This window comes from Diabrotica virgifera, chromosome 2 (genome assembly GCF_917563875.1).
Source record: "Diabrotica virgifera virgifera chromosome 2, PGI_DIABVI_V3a".
NCBI lineage: Eukaryota > Metazoa > Arthropoda > Insecta > Coleoptera > Chrysomelidae > Diabrotica > Diabrotica virgifera.
In genome coordinates, this window is record NC_065444.1 from 279,926,101 (window position 1) to 279,945,535 (window position 19,435).

The window sequence follows — 19,435 nt, forward strand, 5'->3', positions numbered from 1 at the left end:
GTAATATACATATTATATGAACATGTATTATAGAAGGCAGAGAGACAAAGATGAATTAGTATATATAAAAAGTTATGAAAATATTTTTTGATCAACTTTGAAGAGAAGTCACTATGTGACCGAAGAACAAATTTTAATGAGAAACTATATCTGTTCATGCCCTATGAGGTAAGCTCTTAATTTTAAGGAACAGTAGTAATTTAGGTTAAATTAAAGTTGCTCATTGGTCAATTATGACCAGATTGTAATTGTAATAATCATCATCGTAGTGATGATTATGGGAAAAAATGCCATCTGGTGCTTAAGGGTTTGCTCACTACGGAGAGCAGTGGATTGTATCCTCGCTCCTTGGTATTTATATTCGTGAATTCTCGCATTTAAAATAATGTATTTATTTTAAATGCGAGAATTCACGAATATAACGAATATAAATACCAGGGAGCAAGGGTCGGAGCGAGGATACAATCCATTGCTCTCCGTAGTGAGCACAACTTAAGACACCTCCCTATATTCTTGTAAGATGGTAAATTTGGTCAGAAATGCTGTCTTTTTTTCAGAATCTGTCTTTAATTTCTACCAATCTATGATGACGACCAATATAGACCGAAACATGTTAAAGTGAACGAAAAACAAATTTTTAGATGGAAAAACAAACATGCAAGCCTTTTCTTGCATAGTAAATTAGTAGTGATATCTGAAGTGGCAGATTATGAGCTTAAGATCAATATAGCAGAGGGAACAGCAGACAACTCTATATGGAAGCTCAGTTGAATATAACAGAGCTATTGAAAGTGTTAGTTAAATACCTTGAGCTACATTAAATAACAAGTGGGATTGTGACCTGGAAGTGAAGATAAAGACTAGTACTGGCTAGAAACACCTTCGTTAAATTTGACAAATACCTTCTTTGTAGTCTTTATTCAGCCCTTAGATTAGAGATCTCTAGACACCTACACGTTGCATAGCGTAAAGGTACCCAAAGAAGAATTGATACAAGTTACCATAAAATTTAAATTTTCTCATGTTTTATCAAAGTTTATATATGAACAGTAGCATTGACCAAATTTGAAATATAAAGTGTCTCTCTACCTTTGGTGAATGATGCAACTCGCTATAGTTCAAACCTGTGAGATTTTAGTATAAAATGCTCCTACCTAACCCAGGTTAATGTTTCCTATTTCCTAGCAAAAATAACCTAACGTAATGTTTTGCCTTCGTAAAAATAGAAACCTGAGCTAAATAGACAATTCGGGAGTGGCACTAGTTACACTGAATTATTTAAATTGTATTTGAGGTACCACTCCTGTGAATTAAAACACCTCTAGTCTAACAAGAGTTGGGAATAAAGGATCACTTCTGAAATTTCTCTCTCGCAACACATTCTAGAATTAATTCCATTCTAATATTTATTATTGAATTGAATATAAAAAAGAATATAAAAGTTTTTTTAATGGCATAAATACTAGTCATTCAGCCAGTTGCAATAGATTCTCCAGCCAGACAAATACACAATACTATCCCCAATATAAAATTAACGGATAATTAATAGAAAAAAATACGATAAGGAAACTAAAGGGTCACTTGCTTCTATCAGATCAGTCTTCAGAAAATACCCATAATTTGAATGAATTAACCTCTTCACATCAACTTTTTTTAAATTCTGTGCTTACATAATATATAGATTATCACACCACTAACTTAGGAGCAAACAAGAGTATATCTTCATGATTTTCCAATTTATAAACAAAACAGACATCCTTTTCGTTGTCTTATTTCTGCCATGCTTGTGGGACCAGAATAGATTCACCATCATCATCATCACTACAGCCCTGTAAAAGAGCCTCGATCTTCCCAAGTCTATTACGCCAGTCAGTTCTATCCACTGCCAACTGTTGCCAGTTTGTTGCGCCTATTTTTCTACCATCCTCATCTACACCATCCTTCCATTTAAGTTTTGGCCTACACCTATTTCTACTTCCCACAGGCTGTGACACAAGGATAGGAGGGTTATTCTTCTGTGATCTTGCTAATGTCCTGTCCATCTTAGTCTTCCTATTTTTATAAGAGATACGTATTTACCACCAAATATGTTTATATCTGTGGTATACCTCGTACTTGTACCTCCTCCTTCAAACACCATTTTCACAGATGCCACCGAATAGTCCTCTCAGGATCCTTCGTTCAAATATAAGCAGAAGGTTTTAATCTGCCTTGGAGATGGTCCATGTCTCCAATACATATGTCAACACAGGCTGTATAAAGGTTTTGTATATGGTTATTTTTGTTTTTTGGTTTAAGTTTCTGCTTCTCATATGTCTACTCAGTCCAAAATAGCATTTGTTTGCTAGGATTATCCTTCGCTTGATTTCTTTCGCCATGACGTTCTCCTTGGTGATCAGGGAGCCTAAGTATGTGAATTTGTCCACCACTTCAAAGGTAGAGTTATCAACCGTGAATTGGTGGCCGACGTTTCTGGTTCTATTGTTGGGTGTTGATACCATCATCTTAGTTTCCTCCCCATTTACTTATTTAGGCCCACATTTTTTGAGGCATTTAGAAGGTGGTATACATTTCTTATAGCTTGCGTGTGCGGGCAACTAGGTCCACATAATCTGCATATTTAGGATGATTTATTAAAAACATTTCCTGTGTTGTCTATTCGGGCATCTCTGACTGCCTTTTCCAGAGCTAGCTGAAAAGGGTACACGCCAGAACATCTCTCTGTCGCAGTCCAACATGCGTTTCAAACGCCTGTGATTGTTCGCCCTGTATTTAGACTTTGCAAACAACTTTATGCATTGTAGCCTTAACCAATCTTATCAGTTTATCGGGGATATGTAACAACATTTTTTAAAACGGGTTTTTCTAAGTACCCCAAAACTAATACAACTACTTATGTGGTACTATCGAAAATATTGAGAAAAAAATGGGTCGACAGAATCACACATGAAGAAATATATCGGATGAATAAAAACCCTAAGTAATACTGATTATTGAAAAGAGAGTCATCTAACAGGGAAAGAAGACGACGGCGACGGGGAACAAAAATAGACATTTCTACAAAATACAGGGTGTCCCCGAAAATAGTGCGTTCCTTTAAGGTGTGGATATAATACACAATCTAGAACAAAAAAGTCTTATAACGTTTTTTCCTAAAGTTAACCGTTTCAAAACAAAATTACATTGTTCTCCATATGAGTAAATTTTTATTTTCATAAATTTATATGACCTGGCAACATGGCGTAGAAGAACCTGTGACTGTGAAATTTAATATAATGGAACCCCTTGTTTATTTACTATTTGAGTTGTGATTTTTAGGGTTGTTGACATCCTTAGATGTAGGTATAATAATTATTTATAACCTGCAAAATAATTATTTCTTGCTTTAATAATGTGGCATTTTTGCTATTAACGTTTTGGATTAAGGCTCGAAATTTTACATAAATTATAACTTTTAATTAAGTACATAACTATGGTTCAATTCCTAAAATGTAATTAATGCTCTTGGAAAAATTATTTGACTATGTAACAGTGCTGGTAGCCAGTACGTTGGCGTGGATTTGATTGTGCCCGATAAATACGCAAGGCCTGGTTTAGTTAGTATTCCTGTTGTATTATTTCTAATGTTTTTCTGGAATCTATCGAAATATGGAATACTTTTAAACTAATTAATAAAATGTCAGTCATTTACAATAAGAAACACATCTTTTAACTAAACTAGTATTATGCATTTATTGTATTTCTTAAGCTTTAAAGGTGTTGAATGCAAGGGTTTTAACTGAATTACATAGTTTACAGTGGAAATTAAATACACTCACCGGCAGAGAAAACGGGCACCCCAAAAAATGGGTCATTTTTAATGTCTTGTATTTCCTAAACCTGATGTCCGATTTAAGTAATTTTTTTAATATGTTATAGCCTTATTCTTTATCAATATCGCTGTAATAATATTGTTGCTAGACAGGTACATTGTCATTGTATACAGGGTGTACGAATCAAACTGTGTTTTTTTCTCAAACTTTGGAACACCCTGTGGAATGTTCTAGCTTTTATAAAATACTGAAATTATAACCAAACTATAGCCTCAGGTTTTCTTAACATTCTGTTTTTTTATTCATTCGCTTATGTTGAATAATAAAAAAGTTAAGCTTTTTAACAACTACCCCTGTTTTTCGTTAATACAGGGTGTTTTTAAATAAGTACGGCAAACTTTAAGGGGTAATTCTGCATGATAAAATAATGACAGTTTGCTTTATAAACGTATGCCCGCAAATGCTTCGTTTCCGAGATAGGGGGTGTTGAAATTGTTCTTACAAACTGACGATTTATTTATTTCTCTAAAACGGTTTGTGATATGCAAATGAAATTTGGTAGATTTTAAGAGGTAGTTATTGCGCATTTTTTGGCATACAATTAAGAATTTTATATTCACCATTGGCGTGCATACGGGTATAAATATTTTAGATATATCCCGTATGCACGCCAATGGTGAATATAAAATTCTCAATTGTATGCCAAAAAATGCGCAATAACTAGCTCTTAAAATCTACCAAATCTCATTTGCATATCACAAACCGTTTTAGAGCAATAAATAAATCGTCAGTTTGTAAGAACAATTTTCAAGACCCCCTATCTCAGAAACGAAGTATTTGCGGGCATAAGTTTATAAAGCAAACTGTCATTATTTTATCATGCAGAATTACCCCTTAAAGCTTGCCGTACTTATTGAAAAACACCCTGTATTGACGAAAAACAGGGGTAGTTGTTCAAGTGCCTAACTTTTTTATTATCCAACATAAGCGAATGAATAAAAAAACAGAATGTTAAGAAAATCTGTGGCTATAGTTGGGTTTTAATTTTAGTATTTTATAAAAACTAGAACATTCCACAGGGTGTTCCAAAGTTTGAGAAAAAAACACAGTTTGATTCGTACACCCTGTATACAATGACAATGTACCTGTCTAGCAACAATATTATTACAGCGATATTGATAAAGAATAAGGCTATAACATATTAAAAAAATTACTTAAATCGGACATCAGGTTTAGGAAATACAAGACATTAAAAATGACCCATTTTTTGGGGTGCCCGTTTTCTCTGCCGGTGAGTGTATAACAGACAACGTTTAATAATGGGTGCGTTCGGACGACCATAGCGGCTGAGTGGTTGTATCCAGCCGTGATAGGGAAAGCTTAGTAAATCTCTCAGCGGCTGACTTCCAGCGGTGACGTCTGACAGCTACTGCTGGCTCAGCTGTCCAGCAACTGTGGTCGTCCGAACGCACCCAATTATTACCACATTTGACGTCGTGGTTGCACGTCTTCAAGAAGTACCGGCAAAGCATCTTGCAAAAAATTTATAGGCTTCTCCATGTGTTCTGTGTAATTCATAAAATATTGTACCCTTTACCCTTTCTGTACCCTTTACAAATTTCTCGTTGTTAAGAAATACCTGTTCTTTTGGAATAAAACTAAATTACCCCAAATATCAAATGTCAATAACATCAAGCAATGGTTTCTTTCTTGCTTTGATAACATTCTTGGTTTGTTTGATATGAGGGGACCAGGACGGGGCGAAAAAATGTAAACACTAGCCATTTGGTTAATATTTACATTTTTCCTTTACTACCACCTACCAGATACGAATGACCTACAAACCTACTATTTTTAAATGTGTCAACCTTTAGCTTGTGTTGCACTAGTTGCACGGTGTTGCCAGACTTCAATTTGCATATCAAAATGTATTTTCGTTTTTTGGCCAAACAGCTGAATTTAGAAAAAAAATGTTTTAAGACTTTTATGCTCTACATGGTGTCTTCTATCTAACGCATTATTTTCGGGGTTACCCTGTATAATGCAAGGAAAAATCAAAGAATGAAGGATGTCTCGACAAACTTGTCGTATCTGGGAAATACTTATACTAATTATTTTTCTTCAAGGTCAAGTTTAATAAAAAGACAGGGTTTGGTAAAATTTTCACAACAAAATGACGGAGATGGTGTATCCCCTGATATCAGATGTTAATAAATTTGTTGATTTCTGTGCTTACTTTTAATGATAAAAATGTATGAAAAACATACCCAAACATATTTGGGTGAGACATACCAAAAAGACAAGAATCCGAGATGAACTTCCAAAAATTGAACAAATTGACAAAGCAAAACTCTATTCCCAACTCTTCTCCTATCTACCAAAATCTAAAGAATACATACCTATACCTTTCACTCTCATGAACTGAATCCTAAGCTTTCCTACACTAAGTTTTTTTCGTGTTTTTGATGGTCCTAATAAAATCCTATTCATTCAGACCTAAATAACATCCTGATTATTCCTGATTATGAAGAACTTTTGAGACGTTGTCGCTTTTACTTATCGTCAAGTTAATTCCACTACTTTTTACTATTTTGTAAGTTTATTTTTAATTTATAATGATTTTATGATGTATATATAGTAACCGCCACGCTACTAGACACACGGGTATATTGAGCTAATGTAGTCCTGAACCCTTCACTTGTTGCACTGTTTACTTTTATGTCTAGTGACGTTTACAACATCAGAAAATGTATAGAAACCAACGAACTGTCAATACGGATGGAATGGCCCCGTCCCATTCAAATAGTGAAGCGAGATTGCCGCCAACATACAAGAGAGAGCTAGAGAGAGACAGAGAATGGACAGGCCGTGTAATTTGATTTGCCTATATAAATGGACCCGATTGAATCAGTATTGACAGTTCGTTGAATGGACCTCATATTTTAACTTGAAGGCTGATTGGCAGTACATATTTCAAAATTTAAATACTTTTCAGAATTGTTATGTGCATTTATCAAAACAAATACTTTCCTAAAATATTTGGGAATTAAATAATTTTAAAACTATTTAAATACTAAATTAGTGAAGTGAAGAAGTCCTTGATTATGTTTTTGTTACTTTTATATTTAGAGTTACAATCAATGAAAAGCCCTATTGACAGTTCTTTGATAGAAACCAATATCAGCTGCATTTGAAGTTTATATTTGTCATTGTATTACCCTTTAACTACACGCGCTGGCGTATTTTGTACGCCAGATATAAGAATTCTACTGCAAATATATTTAAAAATTAAATTTTTGACCTTGTTTATCTCTCTAACGTATCACTGGAATGTGCTTTACAATCTGGTTTCAGTTTCGTTATAATTGGCTTTCTGGGAAGATCGTAATTTACAGTTTATTATTTGTTGTTTCCGGTGGTGGACAATATACACCACGATTATATTAATATAAGTACATATTTCATGTTTTTTAGTCATTATGGCACAAAATATATTTTTCTTTATAAACAATACTTTTTCTCCTGTAAAAATCACATTTCAAAAAAATTTTTATTAGTTATTTTATTTATCATAGAATCCAGTTATTCCATGATTCCTGTTATAAATCCCAATTGGCTTACTGAGAAGGAACTCATAAGTATTTACTGATGCCGAATAAGGTTTATAACAAACAACTAAGTGAATTTTTTCAAAAAAAAAATAAACAAATTCGCTGTTTTTAAGTGTATTTTCTTGTGGCGTATAAAGTGTGTAGTTATGTTATAACTTGATGCGCGGGTAGTTAAAGGTTAACGTTGTAAAAGTTGTTGTTTATATGGGTTTATACGACTGCGGACACTAAATCCATCCGGCAATTTTACTATTTTTTATATAAATTATTGTAATATTTTTGGTATTTTAATAAAGTTTTTTGTTAAAGCAGAGTAACAATAGTATTAGTTAATGTATTTTTTGTATGGAAAAACAATTATTACTTTGAATAGTTTCATGACATGACAGACATAAAAGTCACAGGTGAGAACGGGCCGGATCAGCCCACGCCTAGAAATTAGGTCCCCGTGCGTCTACTAGCGTGGCGCTTACCATATATGTATTATGTATTTATATTAATAATTATTCTCTGCTCAACCGAATTTGAAAAAATCAGACATGTGAGCTCCCACGGTTAACTTAGGCAGTATTTGGTAAATGAAACTATGTGTTTAAATTGGACCTACACATATGCCTCAAAAGGAAAATATTTGACCAGTGTATGTTATAGTACAAAGGGAATTCGGTCAGAAAGTCAGACGTATTTAAGCTTTTAATCCCTGCATAAGAACTCGAGTCAGAAAGGTATAATTCGAGTAGACCAGCAAACATCTACAGAGTTTCCAATAAGAAGAGGAGTATGACAAGGATGTGCACTAACCCCTCTACTTTTTAATATGTGCTCAGAAGGAATGTTTAAAGAACCAGTAGAACACATATCAGTTAACAGAACACTAGTGAATAACCTGATATGCAGACGATACAATACTCCTTGTGGACAGCACAAGGGCTGCAAATTTTGGTTGATCGCACTACACACTACACAGAACTGGGACAGGTATGGAATGGCTCTGGACACAAAAAAAATCATGATTGTCAATAAGATTGAAGACGAAACAATCTACATTAAAGGAAAAGCTTTAGAGAAGGTACTCAGATACAATTACTTAGGATGTGAGCTAAATTGACAATGGGACCGCAGCATTGAAATAAAATGGCGCATAGAGATGGCTAGAAACGCTTTCAATAAGATGAAAACAGTATTATGGAACGGAAAACTGGAAACAGAGATTAGAACTAGAATATTGAGATGTTACATATTCCCTGTCCTTTTATATGGAGTTGAAGCCTGGACAGCTACGGACGCAACTGAAAAAAGACTTGACAGCTTTGGGATGCTGTGTTATCGAAGAATGTGGAAAACAGCATGGATACAACATGTAAAAAACTGGAAATATTAAGAAAGAAGATGAAAAAAGACAAAAATAGTCAATACTATGAAATTATTACTTATTAAACCAAGAAGAATAGTCATTAATGCAATATAGTCTAAATCTGTGTGTTTTGAATTAACTTGACAATAAAGTATCCTACCTGATCCTGTATCCATAACTCTACAATTATTCTGTTACCTAATATAACTATAGTTCGATAAAAACAATAGAAATTATGTTTACTACATATCTTTAATCTGAAAATACAATACAACAGTTAACCTACGTACCTATCTCGATAGAGGTAGAGTCAAAATTTAATAGGTCACACAATACAAAACTACTACCTTAAGTAAGTTATACGACATTCTAAAATTAAATCTGCATTATCAAAAAGTTCCTTAAAAATTAACCGAAAACACTAAACGAAAGTCTATGCTGTCACTTTTTAAGATTTCCTAACACTGACTGACGAAACTCTAAATTCCCTAGTAATTTGTGGATTTATAAAATGAGTGGATGAATTTTTGCTTATGCGATATGAGGTACACTTGCACTGCATCGATATACTTTTAGCATGAAACAACTTCTGCAGTGTATCGGTGCACTTACGTCTTAATATCTCCTGTTGCCTCCTGGACCGCCTTGGTTGCCGGCATTGAAACCACCACCACCATAGCCACCTCCTGTATCTGCAATACAAACAGTGAAGATTCAAGACTGAATACTTTACTTCATGTAAGGTATTAATGAAAAAATCATTACAAGTATTTCACAAATAAAACATTAGGTTTGTTCTAGCAAACAGTCAAACTAGTCAGAAACTGTCAGCAAACAGTTGGTCAGTGAGAGAACATAATACAGTCACCAGTGCTATCCCCTCTACTCGCGCTGGTCCGCTATTCACTGATGGTTTCAAACCGTTTGAAACTGATGCTAGAACAAACCTATTATAGTCCTGGATCCCGCGTACCAAAAAAAGTTTATTAATAGCAAGCTGAAAATTTGTTCAAAGCTTAACAGGTTGAATAGACAAACTTTGATGTATACTGGAACAGAGAAAGCTTTAATTGTGGAACGTGATAAACGTGTGAATCTGACAAGTTTATGATTGTGAAAGTTGTAAGTTTATTCAATAGCCAACGTTATACTAATACATAAAAAAAATATTTTTCCTACAAAAATGTTGGACATTCTAACAAGTCCGATCCGTAGAACATGTCAAATGACAGGAATTATGTTGGTGATCACTAGCAGTCTGATTTTTGCATTAGAGTTTAATGAAAGAGAAAAACAAACAATTGGAAGTTCTGTCCGACAAAATTCATGGGACATTTTTGTAGTCTGACGTTCTAAACCTGTAAGATATACATAAACAAAAATGCTGATTACGAAAATGCCCCATAAATTTTGTCGGACAGAACTTCCAACTGATCTTTTTAACCTTTCATTAAACTCACATGCAAAAATCAGACTGCTAGTTATCACCAACATAATTCCTGTCATTTGACATGTTGTACGTGTCGGACTTTCATATACTATATAACATTAACTATTGAATAAACTTAAAAACAACCTGCTAGTTTTCACAATCATAAACTTATCAGGATGACACGTTTATCACGTTCCACTATTAAAGCCTCACCTGTTCTACTATTCCCATACATCAAAGTTTGTCCAACTCAACACCGTTAAGCTATGAACAAAATTTTCAGCTTGCTATTAATAAACTTTTTTTGGTACGCGGTATCCAGGACTATTAGCATCAAACATACTGATCTTCCATCAATGGGCGCGTTCACCAGATGCAAACGTTGGCAATCAGTTTGCGCTTTATGGTTCTGAACGACTTGCTAACGTCAAACATGTTTGGAAAGCGGTCGCCATTTTTGCAAACATAAGATATTTAAGTTGAACTTTGCAAACGTGTTGAAATATGGCGGGAATTTAAATTGTATATATTGTAAAATATATTGATAAGGGTTTTATATATAAAATAAAGGCTACTGAAGACATTCTGCTACGTTATTATCTATTAAATAAATTTTCTTTTTTCCTTTAATAAAAAAAATAAATTCAAAAACGTATTTATTGAGAAAATTTATTTTAGGTTACGTTCAAACCAAGCAAGCAAAATGTCAAATTTTAACCTAAACAACCAACCGTTCAGTTCGCTGTCAACAAGTTTAGAATCAAAGCGCAAACATTTGTGAATGTGTTTGCATCTGGTGAACGCAGTCATTAAAACGAAAATTGAGAAGCTTCAAACTAAAGAACTGAAGTCAATGAATGTATTGAAATGGATGAAAACTCAAAAATACAAGTGTTTAACAGTGAACGGTGCTGACAATTATTGGGACACACTTCAGAAAGGAAACATCAACTGGAATTAAAGTCAACTGGAAACATTTAAATAACTCACATACGCTGATGATACATTGTAATTGCAGAGTCGGTTGAAGAAAAACAGGTTCTGATGAATAATATTGTACATGGTATCGAAGAGGCCGGACTTACTTTAAATACCAAAATTACGAAATTCATGTTCATTGCAAAAACAACAAGAGATGTTATGGATTAGAGACGAACTTGTTAAAAAAATAAACAGGTATACATACTTGGGAACAATCGTAACCGAAAACAATGATTAAACACAGGAGATTAGGGTAAAAACCCTTAAAAAGTGTTAAGTTTATAAAAAATGTACATAATGTTGTTAAATTAACAGGATGGTTAAAATTTTCCTTGATGGAAAATGAATGTAGGAAACGATGTTGCCTTTTACTTCAGGCAACATATAACTTTGCCTCTTGTGGGTTCCCGTGTCCAGAGGATAGAACTTCCATTGATGGACTTGAAATGGCAACTCTGCAGTGGCAACTTTCAAATGGCAGGGTGCCATTTGAATAGTGATATTGATTATAGTTACTTTCGAGTAATCGTTACAAATCGTTACTTTTGTATAAAGTAATCATTTACAGTATTCGTTACTTTGATTACTTTTGTATTTGAGTACCGGTAATCATATCAAAAATCGTATTTCTCGGTAGATAGGTATTTTGTATAGGTATTCCGATATAACAAGTAATCATTTACAGTATTCGTTACTTTGATTTACTTTTGCTACTTTTGTATTTGAGTACCGGTAATCATATCGAGAATCGTATTTCTCAGTCCTCACCCTCACACCCTTAAAACGCTTCATACCGATAACGATATTCGATAACACTCGTAAAATACCGGCCCCGTCCGTTACTCGCTGTAACCGTAATCAAGTGTACTGGTTGTAGATAAAATAGTCGTTACTCGCTCTGATACGATTGCTACGAAGTAATCAGGGTAAACAAACTAATCAAAGTAGATACAATAGTCGTTACTCGCTCTGATACGATTGGTACGAAGTAACAAAGTAACCAGAGTAATCAAAGTAGATACAGTAGTCGTTACTCGCTCTGATACGATTGGTACGAAGTAACAAAGTAACCAGAGTAATCAAAGTAGATACAGTAGTCGTTACTCGCTCTGATACGATTGGTACAAAGTAATCAGAGTAATCAAAGTAACGATTTGCCGCTATGTATAGTAATCGTTACTTTCGGTATTCTTAAATAACGAGTACTATGTAACGAATAATTACTTTTTCAACATCACTACATTTGAAGTCCGTCAATAGAGGTTCTATCCTCTGGACATTGCAACCCACATGAGGCAAAGTTATATGTTGCCTGAAGGTAAATCCAGGAAAATTTTAAACTCATATTAATTTACAACATTATGTACATTTTTTATAAACTTTAACGCATTTACAATCGGGCAAGCGAGACCTTATCGTATTGTCCATTTATCACTGTGTATTTTCGGGCAAGGTCAGCTGCCAGGACTCGTTTGTCAGATTGTAAAGGGTTTTCACCCTAATATCTTGATGGCTCAGGTATGCTAACCTGAAATAAAACCTGATGATGGAATTGTAACTCCGAAAATGTTTGTTTTGATGTAGCCCTTTTTCGGGATTTTATAAATATATACCTTTTACAAACAAATTTAATCATTTTTTGTGATTCATGGTATACAGCCAGCTGCAGGAATTTAATTTCCTCGTGGATTTAATTCTTTTTGTTGTTAAAACTGCAACCACAGATAACAACACTATTTGATGAGTGCTGTTACCTGTGATCATAGTTTTACTAACATATTATCACAATTCAAAGATAAACTAATAAAATAAATCAAGAAAACATGCATATACTTCTCTTAACGAATTAGACCTATCGTTTCTCAGAAGTACTACTGCCAATCATCAATTCTCTAATGTGCAGCTCTATGAGGTATGTGAACATTCTTTTACTGCACTCATTTCATGATTATAATCATTGTGTATTAAATAATATCACTAAGTACATTATTCAATGATTACCTATAGCAAAATTTGTATGGCTTAAGGTACGATTCCGACATCGAGTGCAGACAGCAGTTACAGTTGCTACCATGACAGACATTGTTACTTTGCACTATTAACTTGTATAATTATTAGCAACTGACGTTCTGCCGGACAGCAGTTGCAGTCAGATGTTGGAATCAGTCACATACAAATTAATAGTGCAAAGTAGTGACGTCTGTCACGGTGACATCTTCAACTGTCGTCTCCAGTAATCGCCTGCAATCGATGTCAGAATCGTACCTTTATATAGTACTTTAGGCATCTACATATATGGTTTATTAGTGGAGTGGTTCAAAATAAATCGATATATTATTTATCTTTTGCCCAATCATTTTTTCACTTTCTTATTCTATTCTTAAATATAAGATTCTGAAAATTTCAGCTCTTAAAAAAATTATTTAGAAGTCGTTCAACAATTTTTTTTGCAAAAATCGCGTTATTTTTCGGTTTTTTGAATAAACAGATAGTCATATTCTTTGTATTTCAGCTCCTTTACTTTTTCTTCTCCTTTACTTTTTCTTAAGTTTTTTTTTGAATATCATCAAACTAAATGAAAAAAATCTTTAAAAGGGTCTAGAAACATATATTTATTCGGAAACCTCTTTGTATCGATTTTTTAATAATTTGAAAGGTTTTTCTTTTTAATTTCTCTAACTGGGTACAAAGGGTTAAAAAATTGCTCTCATGGTAAAATTACTCTTTGACATGGATATGATATAAAAAAATTATATTGAATAGGATCTAGAATAGAATATAATTATCTCTGTATTAATGGAGTCCCTCAGAATTGATGAAATTGTATGTGTCATTTTTTAGCAAATTCAGGACTCTGTGCAATAAATAAAAACTATTTTTATACGATCATCATCATCATCAGTAGCCCGACAACCCTTTTTGGGTCCTGGCTTGTTCTAGGATTTTCCTCCATTCTGTTCTGTTCTTTGCTTTGTTCTTCCAGTGGGTAATCTGAAGTGTTTTCAGATCTTGTTCCACGTATCCAAGTTTGGGTCTTCCCTTTGACCTTTTCCCTACTGGTGCTTGCCTCATTATATGTTTTGGTGTTTCGGTCTCCAACATCTGTTCAACATGGTTCATCCAGCGCAGACGTCCGATTTTTATGGATGTTATGACGTCAGGGTCGTTGTATGCTGCGTATAGTTCAAAATTATATCTTCTGCGCCATACGGCATTTTCTTTCACCCCCTTATATATGTGTCTCGAGGATTTTTTGTTTAAACATACTTAATAAGTTCTCATCGCTTTTCGACAGTGTCCATGTCTCTGATCCATATATAAGGACCGGTTTTATCAGGGTTTTGTATATTTTGCATTTGGTTTTTCTCGTGATGTTGTTAGATCTTAGATGTTTAATTAGTCCATTATATGTTTTATTAGCAATATGTATTCTTCTCTTGACTTCTTCTCTGACATTGTTATCTGCGGTGACTAGTGAACCTAGATATGTAAAATTTTTTACACTTTCGATGTTATAGTCTCCTATTGTCAGATTCTGTAGGTTTCTTTGGCCTGTCGATTTGCTGACCTTCATGTATTTGGTTTTTATTTCATTAATATTTAGGCCAATGTTTTGTGCCGCTCTTTCTATCGCATTAAATGCTTCTATCATTTTTCTTTTGCTTCTAGCTATGATATCAACATCATCTGCAAATGCCAATATTTGTACACTTTTTGTTATTATTGTTCCTCTGGTGTTGACTTTTGACTCTCTAATTATTTTCTCTAATGCGATGTTGAATAGAATACAGGATAGGGCACCTCCCTGTCGTAGGCCCGTTCTAACATGTATTGTATCTGTTAGTGCGTTTTGAATTCGAATTTGGCTCTGTACTTTAAGTATATTTTTATATGAGCTACCTGTGCGTGGACACAGGTAGCTCATAGAAAAAAGAGGAAGTTCTTAGTTGGAAGTACCGAGTCACCTTGCAACATTGAGGCTGTTCCACAAATGATCAACCTACATGTGACTCGCCTAAAGCCTGACACAAAACCGGAGCAATTAGAAAAGTTCCTGGAAAATCATTTAGATGGCGTAAAATGCGAAATCCATCAGTCCAAAAAACCTGACATATATGCATCCATGAAAGTGACCATTAGACGAGACTTAATTAAGAATGCATGGAAGCGAGAAATCTGGCCCAGTGGAGCATTAGTCTCGTTTTTCAAGATGAGGAGGACGCTGTCGCATTAGGTGGGTCCTCAAGCAATACAACTATTTCACGTATAGTAAATGACTTTAAATTGAAGTTAATCTCGGTTAATGTACAATGTTTAACAAACAAACTTTTAAATCTTGAGCTTTTTTCTAATGCTGAAAAACCTGACATTCTATGTATTCAGGAGCACTGGTGTAATGAGGATAATATTAATCTTATTTATATCCCAGGGTACACTTTAGTAACCCATTTTACTAGAAAAAATAAAATACATGGTGGAACTCTTATTTTATCTAAATCTGGGACAGACAAGTATGCAGTCTCAGTCGTTGATTGCCGTAAATTCTCTGAGGAAGAAAGCTTTGAATGTTGTGCTGTGACTATTTTAATCAGTAACTGTAAATTTCTAGTCATTAATGTGTACAGAACGCCTAACAGCAATCTAGATTCTTTTATAAATAATTGTTTTAATATTTTAGGTCATTTTCACAACCGTGTTGATAAAATTTATCTCTGTGGAGACTTTAATATCAACTACTTAATTCAGAGCAATGAAAAACTTCGATTAGATGATCTTTTTCAATCGTTTGGTTTGTCTCTTAATATCCCAAATATACCAACACGTATTTTCATGAATAACAATAAAGTAACTAAAACAAAAATTGACTACATTGCTACTAATAATATCACTATGAATCATACTTGTCAAGTCAATCAACCCAATATGGGTGACCATCTTGCCATTATTTTTGACATTGTTGTAAGTCGTAATCAGGATAGGATGGAATCTAATATAAAACAGCAGTGTTTTAGGTGTTTAAATGATAATAATTTAGACATCCTAAAACAAGACTTGATGAGGATTGGTTTTTACGAGGTATACAATGAAAGTAATATTAATAACGCTTTTATCGAATTTATGGATACTTTAAACTTTGCTATTACTTCAAACTGTCCCCTTAAAAGTAAAATAGGTAAGGACGTGCATAAAAGTAAAGGTTGGGTTGATCATGACATATATGCTAGGAGTAAACAATTAAAAAACCTATTTAATGAAGCTAAAAACTCTAATAATAGTAACATCTGGAATGAGTATAAAGCTACCAAGAAGGAATACAATAATCTTATTGCTGAAAAGAAAAGGGAATTCAATTATCTTCAAATTATAAGTAGTAATAATAAACAAAAAACTATGTGGAGTATAGTAAATAAAACTATAGGGAGAAAGCAAAGTACTAATAAAATTAAACTCAAAATTGAAGACAAACTAATATCAGATGATAAAAATTTAGCTCAATATTTTGCATGCCATTTCAATGACAAAAATAATGCACTAAAAAATAGGCTTGACAATAACCCTCAAAACTGTACTTTATCACATAGGTGGACTATAGACAGTTTTGTTTATTTTCCAGTAACATCTGATGAAGTTCTTGATATTATTTGTGGTCTTAAAAATAAACATTCTTTTGGAAATGATGAATTAAACACAAGAATGATCAAACACATCAAGGATGTTATATCAGAACCGCTGGCATATTTAATTAACCTAGTATACAACACAGGTGAATTTCCTGAAAACCTAAAATTAAGTAAAATTGTTCCAGTATATAAAAAATCCGATCACACTTGTATTGATAATTATAGACCTATTTCTTTGTTAAATGTAATTTCAAAAATTTTTGAACGAGCTTACTACACTAGGATCATACAGTTTTTGGACAAAAATAATGCACTGTGTTCAGAACAGCATGGCTTTCGATCCGGAAGATCAACAGAGGGGGCTACTGAAGTATTTATGGAATCTGTCTATAGGCATCTTGATGATGGTCTTCTTGTAGTGGGTATCTTCTTTGATCTTTCCAGAGCATTCGACAGTCTTAAATTTGAATTTGTCCTTAACAAATTGTATGTCCACGGAATAAGAGGTAACATGTTAAATTTATTGAACTCATATCTTCTGGAGAGGAAATTCTATGTTGAATTAAACAAGGAAAGGTCAGACATCTTCAGTGTAGATGTAGGAGTGCCGCAGGGATCTGTGTTGGGACCACTGCTATTTCTTATTTTTGTCAATGACCTACCCGATCATATTACTCATGACCACATTGTAATGTACGCAGATGACTCATCTGTGATTGTATCAGCACATACATACGTAGAGCTTCAAAATAGAGTGTCAAGGGTTATCAGATTATTCCAAACATGGTGTACACAAAACTTGCTACAACTGAATATTGATAAAACATCGTATATACATTTTAGATGCAAACGAAATATGCCAGTTGTGTCTATTCCTGAAATTGTAAATATTCCAAACATAAAATTTTTAGGTGTATTCTTGGACCAGTTTATGAGTTGGGATGTTCACGTTGAATATGTTAATAAGAAACTAAATTGTTCATTCTATGCTTTAGTACAGTTGAAGAGAACACTCAGTATTGAAACTCTCATTAATGTATATTATTCTTTGGTTTATTGTCACCTTACTTATAATGTTACGTTATGGGGTAATTCCACAAAATCAGACACAGTGTTTATTAAACAGAAGAGAATTATTAGACTTATCTTCAATATTCCTTTTGGGCATACTTGTAAGCAAGTTTTCATTAATAACAATATCTTACCGTTGCCTTCCATATATATCTTGAAATCCATATTGTATATTAAGCATAATTTACATTCATTCAAGAGAAATTCTGATTTACATGCATACTCAACTAGGAATGCCAATCAGTTTGTTACTGTTGGTCACAAACTATCCAAATTTGAGAAGTCCACAGATTATGTGGGGGTCAGGCTATATAATCATCTTCCAAATGAAGTTAGATCTTTGCATCCGGTGAAATTCAAAAGAGTTGTGAAAAGTATACTATGTAAACATGCATTCTACAGTGTAGAAGAATACTTAGCAACTAGATTGCTGTTATGAGTTCTGTCTAATATTAATAATTTTCATATTTATCAATGTACATTATGTTAAATCTAAAATTTAAGTGTATGTATAGGTATTTGATTATGTGTCTGTGACTATATTGTGTTGTATATCTGACGTGTATATCCATCTTTATGATGGCAGCTGTAAAGCTATACCAATAAAGTATTCTATTCTATTCTATTCTATTCTATTCTATTCTATACGATACTTCATACTTTTATTGAAAGTTTATCAAAAGAACTCTAATTTTAAAAAAGGGGAAACGCAGTTTTGTTTTTATTTGATTCAGAGGTGGACCACCGTCTCTAGATAGCTATTTCTGCCTCATAGACTTTATCAATGGAGCTATGTGGTCACAACTCTGAACCAAATACTAACGAACTGCCTTATTTAAGGGAAATTACCCTTTATTTACCACAAATTATTTGTAATTTTAACGTTAGCAAATTGAAATTAACGTAAAACTCTGAGTTGTATGATTTCAAGGCTAAGAATGAAGTTTATTTTCCATGAAAATTACGTAAAATGAACTATTTTCAGTTACTTTCTATAATATTTTTTTTGTACTATTATCTTGAATATAGACTCCAAATACTGTAATTTATGCCGGAATAAAAGCCTCTAAGAACCACCTGAATCGTTTTTATGAAAATGTTTTAATTCTTTTAGTAAAAAAAAAAAATGAAAAATACCGCGATTTTTGAAAAAAAATATTGAGCAACCACAAAAAATTTTTTTAAAAGCTGAAACGTTAAGGATCTTTTTTTTTCATCAAAAGAAAGTGAAAAAATGATTGGACAAAAGAAAAATTTCATATATCGTCGTCGAGGATCCATGGATGTGAAGACAGCTTACCCAAATTTTCTCAAAAATGAGTTAACAACTGCAGCATCGCAATCAGAAAGAAAGGTTCCATGTTTTGGAAATGTTCCATTTTGAAGGAAACAACATATTCACTTAGCTCTCTTCACTACAACATGGAACCTTTCTTTCTGATTGCGATGCTGCATTACTCATTTTGGAGAAAATGTGGGTTAGTTTTCTTCACATCCACGACGACGATATATTGGTTTATTTTGAATCACTTTATTAGTCAAAACAAATCAAT

The 19,435-nt window shown here is 33.4% G+C and overlaps 1 protein-coding gene across 4 annotated transcripts in view; it reads right to left on the reverse strand.

Annotated features, from left to right (window-relative positions):
• Window positions 1-9,010: 9,010 nt before the first annotated feature.
• Window positions 9,011-19,435, reverse strand: part of LOC114332114 (heterogeneous nuclear ribonucleoprotein 87F) — a 40,641-nt gene continuing 30,216 nt past the window's right edge. For all 4 annotated transcript variants that reach the window (XM_028281846.1, XM_028281844.1, XM_028281845.1 and 1 more), the window contains one exon: window positions 9,011-9,469. In XM_028281846.1, the coding sequence (XP_028137647.1) occupies window positions 9,393-9,469 (77 nt within the window). In that variant the 3' untranslated portion in view covers window positions 9,011-9,392. The remainder of the gene's footprint in view (window positions 9,470-19,435) is intronic.